This window comes from Syngnathus floridae, chromosome 16, assembly GCF_059516105.1.
Source record: "Syngnathus floridae isolate MCC-2025c chromosome 16, RoL_Sflo_1.0, whole genome shotgun sequence".
Lineage (NCBI taxonomy): Eukaryota > Metazoa > Chordata > Actinopteri > Syngnathiformes > Syngnathidae > Syngnathus > Syngnathus floridae.
In genome coordinates, this window is record NC_142428.1 from 10,581,675 (window position 1) to 10,599,619 (window position 17,945).

The 17,945-nt window shown below is 47.3% G+C and overlaps 2 protein-coding genes and 1 long non-coding RNA gene across 8 annotated transcripts; 1 reads left to right on the forward strand and 2 right to left on the reverse strand.

Annotated features, from left to right (window-relative positions):
- Positions 1 to 99: 99 nt before the first annotated feature.
- scfd1 (sec1 family domain containing 1) lies at positions 100 to 8,219 on the reverse strand. 4 transcript variants are annotated; one of them, XM_088400911.1, is made up of 25 exons: positions 8,126 to 8,215; positions 7,549 to 7,619; positions 7,296 to 7,384; positions 7,134 to 7,224; positions 6,637 to 6,759; positions 6,399 to 6,486; positions 6,214 to 6,303; positions 6,087 to 6,142; positions 5,696 to 5,781; positions 5,535 to 5,634; positions 5,313 to 5,452; positions 5,153 to 5,243; positions 5,011 to 5,084; positions 4,627 to 4,708; positions 4,458 to 4,554; positions 4,318 to 4,388; positions 3,523 to 3,602; positions 2,936 to 2,998; positions 2,787 to 2,862; positions 2,403 to 2,456; positions 2,107 to 2,159; positions 1,994 to 2,027; positions 1,445 to 1,510; positions 1,305 to 1,373; positions 100 to 441 (listed from the first exon to the last, which is right to left on the reverse strand). In XM_088400911.1, the coding sequence occupies exons 1-25, from the start codon at positions 8,154 to 8,156 to the stop codon at positions 385 to 387; spliced, it is 1,932 nt and encodes a 643-aa protein (XP_088257037.1). In that variant the 5' UTR covers positions 8,157 to 8,215; the 3' UTR covers positions 100 to 384. The 4 variants fall into 4 exon arrangements, with proteins under 4 accessions (XP_088257037.1, XP_088257039.1, XP_088257038.1 ...); XM_088400913.1 differs by having other exon boundaries at positions 7,296 to 7,466; positions 8,126 to 8,167; XM_088400912.1 differs by lacking the exon at positions 100 to 441 and adding an exon at positions 914 to 1,164.
- Positions 8,220 to 8,505: 286 nt separating this feature from the next.
- On the reverse strand, positions 8,506 to 12,282 carry g2e3 (G2/M-phase specific E3 ubiquitin protein ligase). 3 transcript variants are annotated; one of them, XM_088356332.1, is made up of 10 exons: positions 12,134 to 12,282; positions 11,700 to 11,822; positions 11,263 to 11,360; positions 11,078 to 11,158; positions 10,868 to 10,992; positions 10,628 to 10,796; positions 10,444 to 10,550; positions 9,713 to 9,829; positions 9,498 to 9,622; positions 8,506 to 9,240 (listed from the first exon to the last, which is right to left on the reverse strand). In XM_088356332.1, the coding sequence occupies exons 2-10, from the start codon at positions 11,764 to 11,766 to the stop codon at positions 8,948 to 8,950; spliced, it is 1,182 nt and encodes a 393-aa protein (XP_088212458.1). In that variant the 5' UTR covers positions 11,767 to 11,822; positions 12,134 to 12,282; the 3' UTR covers positions 8,506 to 8,947. The 3 variants fall into 3 exon arrangements, with proteins under 3 accessions (XP_088212458.1, XP_088212457.1, XP_088212456.1); XM_088356331.1 differs by having other exon boundaries at positions 8,506 to 9,237; positions 11,057 to 11,158; XM_088356330.1 differs by having other exon boundaries at positions 11,057 to 11,158.
- Positions 12,274 to 14,262, forward strand: LOC148385686 (uncharacterized). The gene is made up of 2 exons (XR_015853087.1): positions 12,274 to 13,460; positions 13,570 to 14,262. It is a non-coding gene; the product is annotated as an uncharacterized LOC148385686 (long non-coding RNA).
- The last annotated feature ends 3,683 nt before the right edge of the window (positions 14,263 to 17,945 follow it).

The window sequence follows — 17,945 nt, forward strand, 5'->3', positions numbered from 1 at the left end:
ACACTTAACACATAAATTGCTATGTCCTAATCCACACACTGGCGCACCTAACAATTTTGCGAGTTCGTTCTGTCAAAGAGAAGACCAGTAGATCAATCAGACCAAATTTACCAATTGTTTATTCCTGACAAAGCGCACTAATACAGGCCTGGGTCCCGGGTCCCTCACACTAAAACTTGTGCGTTTTTGTGACCACCAAAAGACGACACATTCTTCCGGGTTGCCCAGTTTTAAAGAAACACAATATGAATATTAAAGCATGCAAAATATTGTGAGATGATTGGTCGATGGCCATCTCCTCCCCGGTCCAGGTGTCGCTGAGGTCAGACGGTTGGGTTTTCCCCTCGAAGGCCGGTCTCATAGACGTGCTGTTGTTCTCGTTCCTCACCGACCTTGAGACGGTCTCCTCCGGTACTCCCTATCCGGGCCTATTCCACAACACTTCGAAGAAAACAAGTTCATGCAGTTTGCCTGCACATTCCTCGGCCCCCACCAATCCACACGAGCACTCCAATACTAGATATTAATATGATTATAAGTTTAACACAACCTTAAAAAATATGTTTGCAAACTCCCAAAAGCACATTTCCCTTTACTTTGCATGAGGTGTGGCTCATCTTGGTTTAGTTCAAGCTTTCTGTTGACTCACAGCACAAGAAGCTTTTGTGTCCGGCAGCGCTGCAGTAGTATGGCACCACTAAAGAGATTTGTTCTTTTTTTGGGAGCCTTTTGTCTGAAAATGTCACTTTGACTTGTACAATCATTTGTTGTCAGCTAAAAGTTGAAGACTCTCATTTTGGATTTGGTGGCTGGCTGGTATACGTGCATCAAGCCGCTTGTCAATGGCAAGGCCCGATTATCCTCACTTGATCGCATATGTGCTTGCAAAAAACGATGACGTGGTTGGACTTGATGAGGCTTGACGATTTTTATTCTACATATTGATTTATGGGGTGATTGACAGACAGGGTTTCCTCAGATACATCTTCCAAAAGCAACACACTTTAAAAAAGGGGGTTGGTCAAGTTCTTTTGTATTGATGCTGCTGGATAACATCCACCCGGTCAACAGCAAGTGATGCGCTCATCCATCCCAAGCACTTATGCTCACAGGCTAAAATGTTCTTTGGGGTCTGCCACCTCATTTTTGGCCCAATTGGGAGAGCTGCAAACACACACACGCACACACACACACATACGCACACACGGTGTTCAATTTGGTTTTCACACGTCAGAAGGCCACAAGTTGAAAGGTTTTCACCCAAAAAGAAAAAAAAAAAAAGGGGGGGGGGGGCTGCAACTGACCTGTTTGAGGAACTGCGACGCATTGAACAGCTCACTGCAGCCGTAAAGGATCTTCTTGCCTGCTTTTGACTGACACACAGACACACGTCAGTACGGTGAGTCGTGTGCGTGTGTACGTGTGTGCGTGCGAGTTCACATACCCTGGCGTAGTCCACCAAGTTCTGGTACTCAATGTAGTTTCCGCCACCCACCACAAAGACGATGGCCTCGAGGACAACAAGGTCATGATTGTGATACGCAACACTAACTGGCTTTTTCCCTTCTGGAGAATTTCTGAAAAGCTTTTTACAAACTTAAATGTTTGCATTGACCCAATTTTCTGTTTGACTTTCTTCTTGCTGCATTTTACCTTTGCATCCAGAAATACAGCACATTTTTTCAAACTGAACCTTTTGCCTTCTCATTCATTCCCTTTTGCCACAGAATTACTTTTTCATTTTTACACAACTAGAATTAGTTAATCTACTATTTTTATATCCAATTTGACATTTTCTCCTCCTTTCTTTCAGAAATGTTTACATTTTGTACATTTTTTTAAAATCTATTTGCTTTTTTCACACTGCTTGTTTTTTTTCTTCAAAAATATTTCAGTTGTCTCGTTGTCATCCAGCTCACGTTTCTTGTCCTTGGCAAGGCATTTACAATTCAGTCAATGGATGAACGTATCGGTCAAAAACAGATGGACTCACCTCCTGGAAAGGGTTCTTGTTCCTGGGAATGGAGCTGCGGACGACGCGAGGGAGACATGACATTGCTGTGACGTCGTCGCGGCGCTAAGAGCAACCGCTTGCGCGTGCGCTACCTTTCGCTGCCACGCAGCATCTTTGGGTCAAAGTAGCGATAGTCGTCCGTTTCCTGGAACGGGAAGGAAAAAAACAAACACGTGACGAAAATTATTGGCAGCCAGGAGGTGGAGCCTCACGATCCAAGGTTAAGATGGGTTAGTGTGAGCACAGCAAGTCAAGCGGGGAAAAAATAAGCGTGTCGGTACAAATTATTTCGCTCGTGTCTTCCTTTCAACAAGCACAACAACCGCTTTGTGTGTGCTCGTGCTCACGTGTGTGTGTATGTGTGTGTGTGTGTATGTGTTATACTCACAGCGTGCGACTTCATCTCCATCAGGTTGTCGAGGACTCGCGTCACCGGGAGGTTCTGAAAGTGATAACACATCGTTAATAGCGACTGTTGCCCTCTCGAGACGCAAGGTGAATTGTTAACTTCAACAAAGAGACAAGAATCAGGAAAGCAGAAATATTTCCTTTCCTTCCAAATGGAAAAAAAGGGCCTCTTCTGGGATCAATCATCATTGATCTTGAACAAAATTGTAAAGAAAGATATTGAGTGGAATGTTTTGGAGACGAGACATCAAGGTGATGTGATCAAGAGATGACATCATTGCGGGCAACGCCAGTGGGCCGGTGGAACAATGAACGGTGAGGCGGCATGGAAACGACTTGCGCAGGTGTTTGCTTGCTGACTCACGTGCTGCTTGAGCACCAAGTTCTTCACTCCCTCCATCACCAGCTGAGAGCCGCTATTCATCACTCGTGAGAAGAGTCTGAGCAGGAGGAGGAACGGAGGACAAGCTCAGGCTGGAAATCGGGTTTACTTTGGCTATTTGAAGAAGGTACCCCATGGGCTTGACTCCGCTGTTGCCGTAGTTGGCGGGGGTGGTGGACATCTTGGTGAAGGCCCTGCACAGCAAAGACACAAATCAAAGCGTGTCAGCGGCATTTGTTCTCATAAAGGCATCACAGCGGACCACGCATCCATCGGTCCAATTTTTTTGCAGGTTTGACAGGAAAGCCCACACACGACTCGGAGGGGGAGGCCTGCAGATGCTCTTTTTGGCTGCAAGGGTTTGTAGCATCAAAAGAAGCAATTCAATGACAGGCTGGTCAGACGGGCTTTATACTTTTACTTTGTCTTCATGGAACCTCAGTTGTTTTCCTTCAAACTCTGGACTGTTTGACCACAAGTTGAGCTTGCTGAGCAAAAACTAAACGCTGTACTCCAAGCGACTGTGTTCCTGAGGACACGTTTTGAGGGGGGGCACATTGGGTTGTCCGCTCTCTATCTCCACCCGCCAACTCGTCTTTCCAAGATCATCCTCCGGGAAAAGCGCAACTTAATTTCCATGCGGCCAAGTGGGGGAGTTGGGGGGGGAAGACAAAGCAGGAGGCATTGCTCATCGAAGGACGCAGGCACAGAGACTCACTTCCACTGTTTGATGTAGGTGAGGGGCGACAGGTCACAGCCGGCATCCAGCATGGCCCTTTTGTACTGCTCCACGTCAGACTGGAGGCACACAACAAACAAATGCAACAAACAAAGTCGTGCTGGTATCATTGGAGCCACGGCAAGGGCAAAACAAAAAGGACCAGTGCAAAAACAAAAGAGCGGCAAGGGAACATTCCGTCGTACTTAGAGAAGGTTTGGACTGGAAAAGGACGAGCACGATTTACGACATGGCCGCTGTCATGGCCATCAGCGCGGTTGCTCTAGCGCAGGGGTAGGCAGACAGACAGACAAACAGACACGCACGCACGCGAGACAGATCCCCTGGCAGGCACACACGGAGAGAGCTCGGTTCAATATTCACCTCGTCGCTGATTTTTTTTTTCTCCTAACTTACCTTTGCTGAAAAATAGTTGCCGTTTTGTGCTCAAGCAAAACACATCGAAGTGAAGCGAAGTGAAGTGCCAAGGAAATAGGTTTAGGGTTTCTGTTACACAAAAGGAGTGCTTTGCCGCCATCTTGCAGCATCTAGCTGCGAGGGCATTACTAATTGAAGACGTGATCAAAGCAGTTCCTTTGGACCAAAGGATCACTTTAGCATCATCTTGCGGAATCTGCGGGGACACATGCTGAAGCGCCTGAGAAATTTCATTATGGTAAAAGTAGTGTTTTGCTGTTATCTGGTGACCTGTCAATTGTTTGTGGCTTTTGCTGCATGCAACAATTTTGACTAATTTTAAAAGTAAAAAAAAATTAATTCTAAGCTTGGCGATACCTCAGAAGGAGGCTGCTGAGCTGTGATGAAGAAGATGAGGAAGAGTCGCATCTTGTCTTCCGGAGTCCCCGCTGACGAGCAACAACAGGGTGGCATCAACAACAAGGCGCTCAGACCGAGCTGTGAGTGTGCGCACGTACCATCCGGATCACTGATGATGTCCAGGAGAGATTTGTCCAAAGTCGACTTGCTCATCAGTTTTTCTTCATACTCAAAATAAACATCCAATTTTCGGCTCTGAAAACACACAAGGGCACGACACGTCACGGCGCGTACTTTACAGGTTAGGCAGCGCGTGCATGTCGGTACCTTGATGTGATCCAGGACGGCCGTGGCCACATTGGTGTGCAGATCAATCAGGCGTTTCTTCTCCAGCAGCTCGGGCAGAGAACTAGACAAACACCAAACTTAGTCACCCTGCGCACATAGTCTTGCTCTCGACATAACAATTGTCACGGGCATCGAGTCGTTATCATCTGAGCAATACAAAACTGTGATGCTCTTTTTCGCCATCAAATTTATGTTTCGTATGCATGTAGGTTTTACATTGCCTCCTGGGTGAGGAGAAAAGCAGCATAAAAGCCGTTGAACAGCAGGCCCAGAAAGTTGCTGCATTTGGTGCTGCATGAAGGCATTCCCATGGGGATGGGTTAACTTGCTCGCAAATAAGGAAGCTGGGAGCATGCCACGCACCTGACGGCCGACGTGAGCTTGGCGGTGTTGTCGGATAGCATGCTGATGGCGCCCTCGTCCTCGCCCTCCAGGCCCTGCCCGCACAGAGAGCTCAGCCGGCGGCGGCAAGGGGACAGCACCCGACCCACCCGGGGTTTCTCACCATGATGCTCTTCAGATGTTTGACCTCGTCCTCCTGTGCCCGGTATGCGTCCAGCTCCTCCTGGACTGACTCGGCCACCTCCGGAAAGGGACTGCCGCCGCTCGCGAGCATACGCGGTCATAAAAGCACTCTGCTCTCCCTTCGCTCCCCGGCCACTCACCTGCCCTTGTGCTTTTGCCAGAACTTGTCGGCGGGCGTCAGGTCGTACGTGCGGCGGCTCTTCTTTTTGGGTCTGGCGCCGGCGGGGGACGCCTCGGCCACCGCGCCTTCCTCCAGCACCACCCAGTTGAGGTGGAAGTCCTGGCGGGCAGTTCAACAGTCAAAATATAATTTTAGTGGACTTATCATTCATCATAATCCAAAAACTTAACAGACGGCTCACCATGACATCATGGATGAGCGCCTGATATGTCCATGTGTGGTGAAGGGGTGTGGCCATGTCCATGTTGCGGTCAGCCAGGACGAACAGCGGCCTCTGGAAGCTGCGCGCGAGAGGGCCACAAGCGTCACGGGAGCCGCTGCTGGCAAGAAATGTGTGCTCACCTGAACTGCCCGGCGGCCATATTGTCTCCCGTAAACAGGCTGTTCCTGGCGTCGCGGAGGTTTTCACGCAGCTTCTTGTCCAGCTTCTATGAGACGGGGTGGGGTGGACGGTGAAGTAAATCAAAAGGTCACGCATCCATTTCAGAAGACAAGCGGGTCAGGATCACTTTGTCCCAATGTGGAACTGGACCAAAACCGACTGACACGCTCCGATTCCTCTACGGTAATGGAGCCCCGATGGTTGTGACTGACCACAAGCTTAAAAGACAGGTCTCTGGTTCTCTGGGTCTCCAGCCGAGACGTCACCAGGTTCCGACTTGAGTTTGACCACGCTCTCGTGGGTTTTCGCCTGCAAAAGGGGCTGAAAAGCGCACGGCGCCGGTCAACTCACCACAGCAACCATCTCGGCCGCGTTGCCACGGGGACACCGGATGACAGGCACAGCGCCTGCGCAAGCACAGGGCGCATTCGTCGTCAAGGTCAGGGCGAGGGCGGGTCGGCGGCTGGCGGGGACGCACCAAGGGTGACGAAGAAGCAGAAGAGGCTATCCACGATGGTGTCCATGATGGCCTCTATGTCGGCATCCTGTGCGTCCGCCCGGTTGATAGCTGCAGGGTGATGCGCCACAATGGTGCCAGTGAGCGGGCGGCAGCAGCCAGCAGCGGTGAGGCGCTCGCGCGATGACGTAGCAGTAAAGCGGCACCGTGATACGAGATGAGCTCCTTGTTTTGATGGCTCAGGACAAACATGTCGTCCTCGAGCGTGATGAAGTTCAGGTACTGGTCGTAAACCTGAAGCAACCAAAAAAGGTCCAGTTAGCCAATGCCATTATAAAAGAAACATTTGGGTCCAAATGATAACAGGAGGCCACCGAGGTTGTATCGCATTTTGTTCATCCTGAAATTTGTGAGTGATAATCGATAAAGGGTAAGCGTGGCAACCTTGGTGATCTGGCTGACGGCATTAGCGGCCAAAGCAGCACCGGCGATGTCCTCCAGTTTGCTTCGGCTGATGGCCGAGATGAAGTTCAGGTAGTACGATTCGTACAGCTGGTTCCTCAGGTCCTGCACCCGCGCACACACAGGTATGCACACACGGAGCCGGATCAGAAGTCTGCTGACATCAACTCGACTTGGGAGTTTTCACTTGCGAGAGGTCGCTCGCTTGATCAACAAGCAGTCCGATAATTGGACACAAAATGACGGCGTGCTCAAGGAGCGGGCCAAGACCAAATAAGGCGCAACCGGAGCCGGCTGTGCCCATTCGCGCCATAAGGCGATGCCAATGTGTAACCTCATGAGGGGAAAAAAATTGCGTCTTGAGTTTGATGCTCATTTGAGACCTGCCACAACTCAAGGTTGGGTTGCCGACGCGGGTCACTGAGTGCCAAAAGGTTGGCAACGTTCCACTCGAGAGACGCAGGCGCCTGCGCCAGCACCTGACACATTCTGTCGACGTTCTCCTCCGAGGGCATGACAAAGTAGATGGCCGGCACGTCGGGAATGGGATCTCGGTCCGAGTGGAGCAAGCTGAAGGCACAAAGGCAACGAGATGTCGATGGCGGGGCGAGGTGAGGTGCGCCCGCCCGACGGCATCTCACAGGTGCAGGGTGACGCCCATGTCCCGCAGCTCTTTGACAGACAGCAGAGGTGAGATTATGTCCTGGCCGAAGCGGTCGTAGATCAGCACCTAGGAAACAAACGCAAACTTGTCTCGATGCGTCTTTCGCCACACTCAAACTGCCATCCGATGGAGTTCTCCCGCTTCGCTCCTAAGTGAAGTTCACATGCTCGAGTCGGCTTTCGATGCCATTGGTTCGTTAGTTTGTGTGTCATTTTGTGTTTGTTTCTTACCTTCCATACTGGCTCGGATGTGGCGTTCTTCACGGGAGGAGTGTTGAAGTTCAACATGCGCCTCAGAGCCACTGGACGGCAACCGCGAGAAAAGACACAACACGTGAGCAGACATAACATCAATTGAGACGCGCCGAGACCCTGCTCGGGTTGGCTCTATTTTGCTACACTTTGTTCGATGGAACTTAGGTTAAATTTAAGAGATGTTCGGGGAATAGAGTCAAGGGAAAGGTTCGCATTTCCGTTCGGGACGATCAAGCGTTGCTCTCCTCCAATGTGCAGCGGACGCAATCAATTTTGGGACACGCACGACGAGCTAAGCGGCAACTTTTGCTTACACTTTCATCCTGAAATTTCTTTGCCATCTCGATGATTTCAAATCTTTGGAGACGAGACGTCAATGCGAAATACGGGGGAGAGCGCCAGGGAACAGAAGCTAATTCTATATGGCGGTCCATGAACGCTTGTTTAAATTACGCGTCCGTCTTAATGGACAGTTTAAAAGTCAAGAGTGCACCACCGGCAGCAGATGACGGATGACAAGTGATTTGAAAATTTACGATCGGAAGACACGTACCTGTCTGCTTGTCGCGCACCGATGCCGCCATCTTGGATGTTGTGGACTGTCGGTGACGTGTCTATCAGCACAAAGAGGCATTAGTAGGAGAAGGCGCCACTCTGACGCAGTTTGACGAAACCATCGCGAGAGACGACCGAGAGGAGGTATTACTCCGCTACCTTTTGAGTGAACGACGTTGGACGCGACCGATTTGTCCCCCTCCCCGATAAAGGGTGTCAATTTGGCTGGATTATTCCAAAATGATATAGTGTGATTGTCAGCACCGTGACAAAGAAACATTTGAATCATAAACATATGTATCAAAGGTCTTTCTTGTAGTCCTTGGAGGAAAATTCAAACTTTGGAGGTCTTCACAAGGGAAGAATCTGAGTACAAAAGCCAGTTCAACAAAGCAAGCAAGCAAGCAAGGATTTATTTGAATTAAGAGTTGTATTTTTCCAAGTTGATACTAAAGTCACAATTTAACAAGTGAACAATGTCAATTATTATGTCACATTATTCTCTTCATGCTACATCTTTGAGCACAGGTGTCAAACTCAAGGCCTGGGGGCCAGATACAGCCCGCCACATCATTTTATGTGGCCCGCGAAGACAAACTCTGCATCAAATTCGTGTGTCATTACTAGAATTTCAAATTGTGTTCACTTTTAATCATAATTTAATCAGTTTGTTTTGTAGCTTTTACTGTATATAATACGAGGTGCTCATACATTTATTTGGGTTGACAGTCATAATGGCCCTCCGAAAGAAGCTATGACTACAATGCGGCCCGCGAAAAAAATGAGTTTGACACCCCTGTCTTAGAGTAATAAAAAAAACTTAATTGTTAAGAAACTGTGATGGTGCAACGTTGCCAGGAAGGAGCTGCGTATGATGGCCAACGGCCGGGCTGGTAGGACGACTTGACGGGCAGAAGGAGGGGGTTCTCCTCGAGCTGGCTCTGCGGGAAGAGGCCCTGCTTCGGTCGTGTTTTGTCCTCCTCCTCCTTGTCGTGTCGGCGGTGAGGCCAGAGGCGATAGATGGAGGGAGTCGGCGGGAGGCCGGCGGCGTCGGTGAACCGGTGGCCAAGAGGAGGAGATCTCGCAGGAAGATGGTGTTGCGGTGGCTGGCTGCTGGAGAAACAATTGCAATGTCAAAGAGGGGATGCGGTGCGTTGGGGTGTGCTGGAGAGGCCCGCATCTCCGTGTGAAGCGGCTACACTCATGTGGAGGGACTATTGTTGTGCCAGTGGGATTAGGGTAATTTGCCAGCAGGAACAAGGGGGGATGAGGCATATGCAAGGGCTTCTACAAGTATGTCAAGGTGGAGGAAGTCGTGTGGACATAAGATGGCTGAAAAGGGCCTTGAAAGGGGCGTCGGCTTTGGTCACCTTTCCTGTCAGTGGACTTTGCGCATTCGGGACAGGTCCAGTCGGCGGCGTCCACCTTGAGCCCAGAGCACTTCCTGTGCGTCCCCCTAGACCCGCACAGCAGGCATCTGATCACTGTGAACCACCTGAGCGTCATGGCAATGGGGAGAGAAGATTACGACGACTTTTAGAGCGACGTCGCGGGAATGTGGTGACCTCCGGCGAGGCGGACTCACCCGGTTTTGGCGGAATGCGCACGTCCGTTGGTGCAAACACAGGCGCGGGCGTCGCAGTGCATGTAGACCTCTAGCAGGTCGGCGTAGGCGTTGGCCTCCAACTCCCATGATGCGTCTCTGCACCGCAACCACAGCAATGGTACTACGCTCAGGAGGTGGCTACATCTAATGGGGAAGTGTGACGACGCCCGATGTCGACTATGCGATGAAGAGGAAGAATCCGCCGAACACCTCTGGCTGTGGTGCCCTGCGCTGACGTCAGAGTGGTACTACCGAGAGCTTGGTTCCTCCTTCAGTGAACTCTCCAGCCTCCCTAAAGCAAGCCTTGCGCTTCTGAGGATTATCCTCAGGGGCCTCGAGTGACTCACAGACAGACAGACCACAGCAATGGTCTGCAGGCGTCTCGGCTTGCAGCGTGACCCCGTCTCGCATTGCCTTCGCCAGCTGTGCGCTTGTGTTGCTCGGCGCTCCTCTTTGGCTTTTGCCTGCCTGGCATCGCCTGTTGCATTTCCTTCGCTTGTGCATCCCGTATCGTGTTGCGCTGCCTCGTTCTCGTGCTGTTTTGTCCTGTGTGTTTCTATGTCATTCCTTTTGATGCCTGGCGATGTCTTGGCTGCTGTTTTTTTTGCCAGTTGTCAGTTCATGTTGCCGTTTTTTTTATGTGCCATTTGACGCTGTGTTATGGTGGTCCTCTAGTTATGTGTTTTTTTGCGCGGTGTTGAGTTGCGTACCTCTCGGGGATGTAGATTCCCATGCGTAGCATCTCCCGCTGGTACTCGTCCTTGTTATTGCACAAGGCGCATCTGAAGAAGAAGAGGCCAGCGCTGTGCGCTTGCCTCTGACGCGCACATAATGTCACACAGCTGCCAGGCGCGTCCACAGTGAGGGCGTCAGTCTGCAGGCGGGCGAGCTCACCTGCACGCAGTCTCTGTGGAACCAGCCAGCGCGGCAGGACGGACACTTGAGGACGCCGTAGGACAGGTCGCCGTCGATGGCATCCAAGCACACGGAACACGACTGAGGCGGGCTCGGGTTTGAGCTCACGCATGCAGACTGGGACGGGCTGTGGTTGGGACAGTAAGAGCTGCGGACAAATGGACAGAGAGTGGGACAAGCACATTTTGCGCTGCGCGAGGCCAAAGACGCGAGACTCACGGGAAGTTTTGGGTAAATTGCGAAACAAACCCACTGTTGCGTCCGCACGGGAAATGCACCGTCTTTCGGCAACTTTTCACATTGCAGCCCACGCATGCGCCCTTCTTCCTGCACGCGCAGCACGTCTACAAGACGGAACAAGTAAGGCTCAACTGCCGGGCCAGCGGCGACGCGGCAAAGCAAACCGACCAGTTGCGCCGAGCGGCGGACCTCCCGCTTGATGTCGTCCACCAAGAACCCCAACACGCCCTCGCTATCTTTGCCCCGCTGGTAAACGCCGCACGACGTCAGCTGCGAGGAGAAGCGCACAGAGTCAAAATTCTGGATGAGGTCTTGGTTCTTTGTCTATGAAGGAAGGGCTTCTCGGGGCAACGAAAGCGCAACTCGATGCTGACCAAGCAGAAGTAGTGCACAGAGATGTTGTCCTCCCGCAGGGTGAATTTGTCCCCAAACAAGGCGGGGTCATCCTCACAGCGTCGGCAGAGAACGCAACCTGGGAGATACCACGCAACATCGGGTCCGAGCAGGAGGGAAAAAAAATGAAGAGGGAACTAAATTTAGCGCAAACATACTCAACTCAATACAACTATCCCATCTAAAATGAAATAAACTGAGTAAAGGATGAAGCCAAAAGCAATCGACGCGACAAAATTTAGTCAAATACAAAATTGCTCATTCACAAAATAAATCCAAATCTGCTCAAAAGGAACCAAGACAACAATAAGCGCAGTACTAAAAGAAGCCAATTCGTTGAAAGAAAAAAAAAAGCTTCAAATCTAAGTCAAAAGTAATAAAGGGAGTTGTTTGTTGTCTTCCCTCGTTCCATACTTACACTGGACCAACATTTCGCTGCTGGTGACCGCTTTGTGCCTTCCAAAGCGCCTGGCTTTCTTCTTCATGTTGTTCTTCTCCAGGGTCAGCGGTCACACAATTGTTGGAAAACTCAAGTCTGATGCTGCAGACAACAACAAATGCATTCATACATTCACAGACACAGCAAGGCTGCCAAAATAGACATATCTATTAAATAAACTTCAAATCATGACTAATTGCAAACACTCACAGCTAACTGAAGCTAGACACTCTCGTCTAAAATGGGATTTTGGAGCAATACATCAGAAATGTTTCATTTATTGACAAATGAAAGCCACTGCTTCTCGCTATCCGTTGACTTGATGAACATTCTTTGGTTTAACACGAGAAACCGTGCAAAAGCTGCCCAAACCGAAACAAAAATGTCGGTGGAATAAGAGTGAGTGGACCTACGTCAAGGCTCAGCGCGTGATTTGGAAGTTTGCAATGATTTTTTATGTCGCTCTGTTGTCTTTTCTGGACTTGCGGTGTTCTTTCTGATGGCTAACTCTTTTGAAAATTCGCTCTTTCAAAATAAGATACGTCATTTCCGATTCCGCCCCTTTCCTCGAAGATGGACATTCTCTCGTCCCTTGCGTTCACCGCCTTTCGAATGAGTGAATTGCATTCTTTTTGAAGATGTGTCTTTCTTGTATTTTAAAATAGTTGTCTCTTCTTCATACAACAATTTTAGTTTTAGTTTACGCGGCGGGTTCCCGTTCCTTTTTGACGTGTTTTATCGTGAAAAGAAAAAAAAAAGAAATACATTTCAGCTTCCTTTTTGAGGAAAACGACAGAGAATTGAATCCCTTGTACTAATACAACCATTTAAACAGATTTTTTTTTAAAAATCATCATATTTATGACATTTTGAATGCTAAATAATATTATCTGGACGTAAGAGACCGGGCAAACAGGTCGGTGGACGATGCGGCCAACATTAGGCTGCACTACATCCTGCGCCACCTCGGCACCCCAGGGACGTGCGCCAGGATCCCGTTTGTGGCCTAAATGACATTGGAATGGAAGTTCAACAATTTAGCCACCGGATAGCGCTGCCGATTTGAAATGGTCGAACTGAGCAACAAACATGACGCCAGCGGTTAAAAGAATGAAAAGCTATTAATATTGTTTTAATAGAGTGGACAAACCCGGGTGAACGGATAGACCGCTAATAGACCGCTTTTAGACGACAAAATGCTCACAGTGATCGTTGGCGCTCGTTTGCTCGTCGTGAAAATATAATATTTTCTAAGAGATTATTACGAGGTGCCCTCGCGTCTAATATAGTTTCATTATATTTAAAGGACTCTTGCCTTGAAACATCGACTTTTTTTGCTTTTAAAGTCATTTTCTTATGTATCTGGAGTATCCAGAAGCCCACCAGAACAGGATTGAATGATTACAGACGTGTCGCCCTGACATCTGTGGTCATGAAATCCTTTGAGAGGCTAGTGTTGAGCCACCTGAAGGACATCACGTGCCCTCTGCTCGACCCCCTGCAGTTTGCTTGCCGGGCAAACAGGTCGGTGGATGATGCGGTCAACATGGGACTGCGCTATATCCTGCGCCACCTCGACACCCCAGGGACGTACGCCAGAATCCTGTTTGTGGACAACAACTCGGCGTTCAACACCATCACTCCCGACACCCTCCACCAGAAGCTCATCCAGCTCGCGGTGCCTGCCTCCACCTGTCAGTGGATCACCAGCTTCCTGACCAACAGGAAACAACATGTGAGGTGAGGCTGTGGACCATCACATCCGACACCCGGACTATCAGCACTGGCGCCCCCTAGGGGTGCGTACTCTTCCAACTGCTCTTCTCTCTCTACACTGATTGCTCCTCAGACGACTCTTCTGTGAAGCTCCTGAAGTATGCAGACGACACCACTCTCATCTGACTGATCCGGAACGGTGACGAGACTGCGTACACACAGGAGGTGGAGCGGCTGGTCCACTGGTGCAACCAAAACCACCTGGAGCTGAACCCGCTCAAGACCGTGGAGATGACAGTGGACTTCAGGAGAGACCCTTCGTCACTTCAACCCGTCAGCATCCTCAGTAATGCTATCACCTGGGATCCACAATCTCCCGGGACCTGAAATGGACCGGCCACATAGACTTTGTCCTGAAGAACGCCCAGCAGAGGTTGTACTTTCTGAGATAGCTCAGGAAGTTCAACTTGCCACAGCAGCTGCTGAAGACCTTCTACACTGCCATCATCCAGTCTACACTGTTAAAAATGGCTGTGAAATCTACAGTTACTTACTGTATTAAACACAGTAACCTTACTGTGTATGATTATTACAGTAGGATGCTGTAAGTGTTACAGTTACACCTCGTAAACTTGACAAAATCACAGTAGGATAAGTATTACAGTGAAAAATACAGTAGTCGAAGCATTACTGTAAAAAAATCACAATAGCCAGTATAGTACTGTAAATAGAAAAGTAAACTTACTGTAATTTTATTGTCAATGTCGACTGTTAAAAATGGCTGTGAAATCTACAGTTACTTACTGTATTAAACACAGTGACCTTATTGTGTATGATTTTTACATTAGCTTGCTGTAATTGTTACAGTTAAACTTCGTGAACATGACAAAATCACAGCCTACTGTGATTTTGTATTCGTGAAAAACACAGTCGTCGAAGCATTACTGTAAAAAAATCACAATAGCCGGTATAGTACTGTAAATAGAAAAGTAAACTACTGTACTTTTATTGTCAAAGTCGTTGATGAATGAACATTGAAAATTCCTATTTAAATTTATATATATGTATATATATATATATATATATATATATATATATATATATATATATATATATATATATATATATATACACAGATACATATTAGATATAAAATATCTCATAATAAAATCATTGATTATCATATAATTATCACATAATCATTATGAGTTTTAACTCATAATGACTTACCATGGCATTTTTTTTATTCCCAACATTACGTTTTTTCCCTTTTCTTTTTCACTGGCGGACACGGGCTGACGTGATTTATCCAATGAGGATCAAGAAAGTTTAACGGTCTTGCTTCGAATGGCCAATCACGTCAAAGTAAACGGGACAAATCGCGATCACAGCGATTGCGCCTCTGGATCCCACAACAACATTTCTTATACAAGGCTTTGTTTTGTGCTGTGTGTTTGTGCTGTCTCCGAGAGAGCGCTGTTTCTCTTTTTTTTTAAACTTACTGAAGCCAGTTAATTACTGTGAAATGTTTTTAAAATAAGTTGCTGGCTAATTGCTGCCAGTTAATTACTGTAAAGTTTACAGGATTTTTTTTACAGTGTATCCTCTACACCTCCATCACTGTCTGGTTTGGATCGGCCACCAAACAAGACAAGCACAGAATGCAATGGACAATCAGGTTTGCGAAAAAGATAATCGGGAGTTTATGGACGTCGCGAGCCGCCAGGAGGAAAACCAACACGGAGGCAGAAGGTGGAGAAAAAAAACAGGCGGGAAAGTAATCTTGTCCCGCGCGCAGCAGAAAAATATAAAATAACGACACAGTAACGACCGTCGTACTGTCGCTGCGAGTGCTTCAGTAAGTTTTAAAAAAAAGAGAATCTGGTCAGTTAAAGAAAAACAGCGCTCTCTCGGAGCCGTTTTCGCTGCCAAACTGAAACAAATGAACACAGACGACGCAAACACATAGAAACAAAACAAAAAGCACACAGCACAAAACAAAGCCTTGTGTAAGAAATGTTGTTGTGGGATTCAGAGGTGCAATCGCTGTGATCGCGATTTGTCCCGTTTACTTTGACGTGATTGGCCATTCGAAGCAAGACCGTTGAACTTTCTTGATCCTCATTGGATAAATCACGTCAGCCCGTGTCCGCCAGTGAAAAAGAAAAGGGAAAAAACGTAATGTTGGGAATAAAAAAAAATGCCATGGTAAGTCATTATGAGTTAAAACTCATAATGATTATGTGATAATTATATGATAATCAATGATTTTATTATGAGATATTTTATATCTAATATGTATATATATATATATAAATAAATTTAAATAGGAATTTTCAATGTTCATTCATCAACGACTTTGACAATAAAAATACAGTAAGTTTACTTTTCTATTTACAGTACTATACCGGCTATTGTGATTTTTTTACAGTAATGCTTCGACGACTGTGTTTTTCACTGTAATACGTATCCTACTATGATTTTGTCATGTTCACGAAGTTTAACTGTAACAATTACAGCAAGCTAATGTAAAAATCATACACAATAAGGTCACTGTGTTTAATACAGTAAGTAACTGTAGATTTCACAGCCATTTTTAACAGTCGACATTGACAATAAAATTACAGTAAGTTTACTTTTCTATTTACAGTACTATACTGGCTATTGTGATGTTTTTACAGTAATGCTTCGACTACTGTATTTTTCACTGTAATACTTATCCTACTGTGATTTTGTCATGTTTACGAGGTGTAACTGTAACACTTACAGCATTCTACTGTAATAATCATACACAGTAAGGTTACTGTGTTTAATACAGTAAGTAACTGTAGATTTCACAGCCATTTTTAACAGTGTAACGTGTCGCCCACCGCGCAACTGCACCGCGCTGGTCGCATTATTGTGACAGAGCCGTCGCTGAAATTTAGAAAATATTTTTCAAGTCCTGATGTACCTTCCAAAATTTAAGTGGACCTCAGTGCGCAGGGAGCTTAATTTGGTCCAATCGCGCAACCGCAGGGCACCGGGCGCTCACTGTCGCATTGCTTTAAGAGCGTCTATGTGTTTTAGGATGGCTTTACTGCTCCCACTTGCTATCTTTGGAGGCATGATTAGGGGTTAATACAATCCTCAAAGTAACGAAAATACAATAACAACGGAGTCAGTCGGCATCCGGGCCGCACGGTCGGGTTTTCTCGGGTCCTGCCGGCTCATCTCGCGAGGTTCGACCTCTGAATTTTGTTTGACAACCGAAGAATTGAATCAAGAATTTTTTGTTAGAATTCCGATTTGTTCGAGAACCAGGACGTTCGAAAACCGAGGTTTGACTGTAAAATAAATACTTGTACTAAGTTCATTTTGTTTTTCCTTATTTAATCACTTCACTGGTTTCTTTTATATCAAACAAATTGTTTTAGGTTATTCACCTGACATGTTTCGGCGGTTTCTTCCGCCTTCATCAGAGTGTCACAGATGTGATAGTGACGCATCTTTATCAGCAGATGGATGAAGGCGTGGCTCACCTGTCAGATTTGACAGGTGAGCCACGCCCTCTGCTGTCCATTCACCTCTCCAGAATGCTGTTCCAGGTTGTAGAGAGCATATAGGCTCCCTCATCCCTGTTGATGGTTCTCGGGCCCCGCTTGCGGATCTCAATGGCCTCCCTGATCCAACGCTGATGTTTATTTTCTTCAGTGCGGATGACTCTGGCCTTTTCCCAGTTCATGATGTGGTTTTCTCTTTTACAGTGATCGGTTATGGCTGACTTGTAGTGCTCCTGTTCTGCTTGTAGTTTTATTGCTCTTGTTTGTCTTGTTGCCGTCTCCTTCTCACACTCCTTCTTGTGTTCTATTTTTCTTGTGATGAAGTTCCTCCCTGTCTCTCCAATGTATGATTTATTGCATGATTTGCATGGAATTTCGTATATGGAATTGCATTTGTTTTCCGGGTTGACTTTGTCTTTTGGGTGGACCAGTATTCGACGGAGTGTTGTATGTGGTTTGATAGGTGTGGTTATGTTATGTTTATTCATGGCTCTTTTGATGCGTTCCGTAATTCCTCTGACATACGGCAAAATCACCATTCCACTGGGTTCTTGTTTCCGTGTTTGTTTCTTTCTTTTCCCCTGTGTTTTGTATCCTTTGTTTTTTACCTGTTCTGCACCTTTGGTTATTGCCCATTGTGGATACTGACATTTTTTAAGTGCCTGTTGTATGTATTGTTCTTCCTGTGCTACGTCCTCCGGATCCGTGATTATTGTTGTGCGTTCATATAGTGTTCTGACAACTGACAGTTTATGTATAGTGGGATGTTCTGATGTCCAGAGGAGGTATTGGTCGGTGTGTGTGGGTTTTCTGTGTACTTTTATTTTTATGTCTCCGTTGTTTGTATGGTGTATGTTGATGTCTAGAAAGGCTATGGCTTGGTCTGTTTCTTCTTCATGGGTGAATTTAATGTTACCGGTGGTGTCTATGGTGTTGAGATGGTCTGTCAGGTGTTGTGTATGTCCTG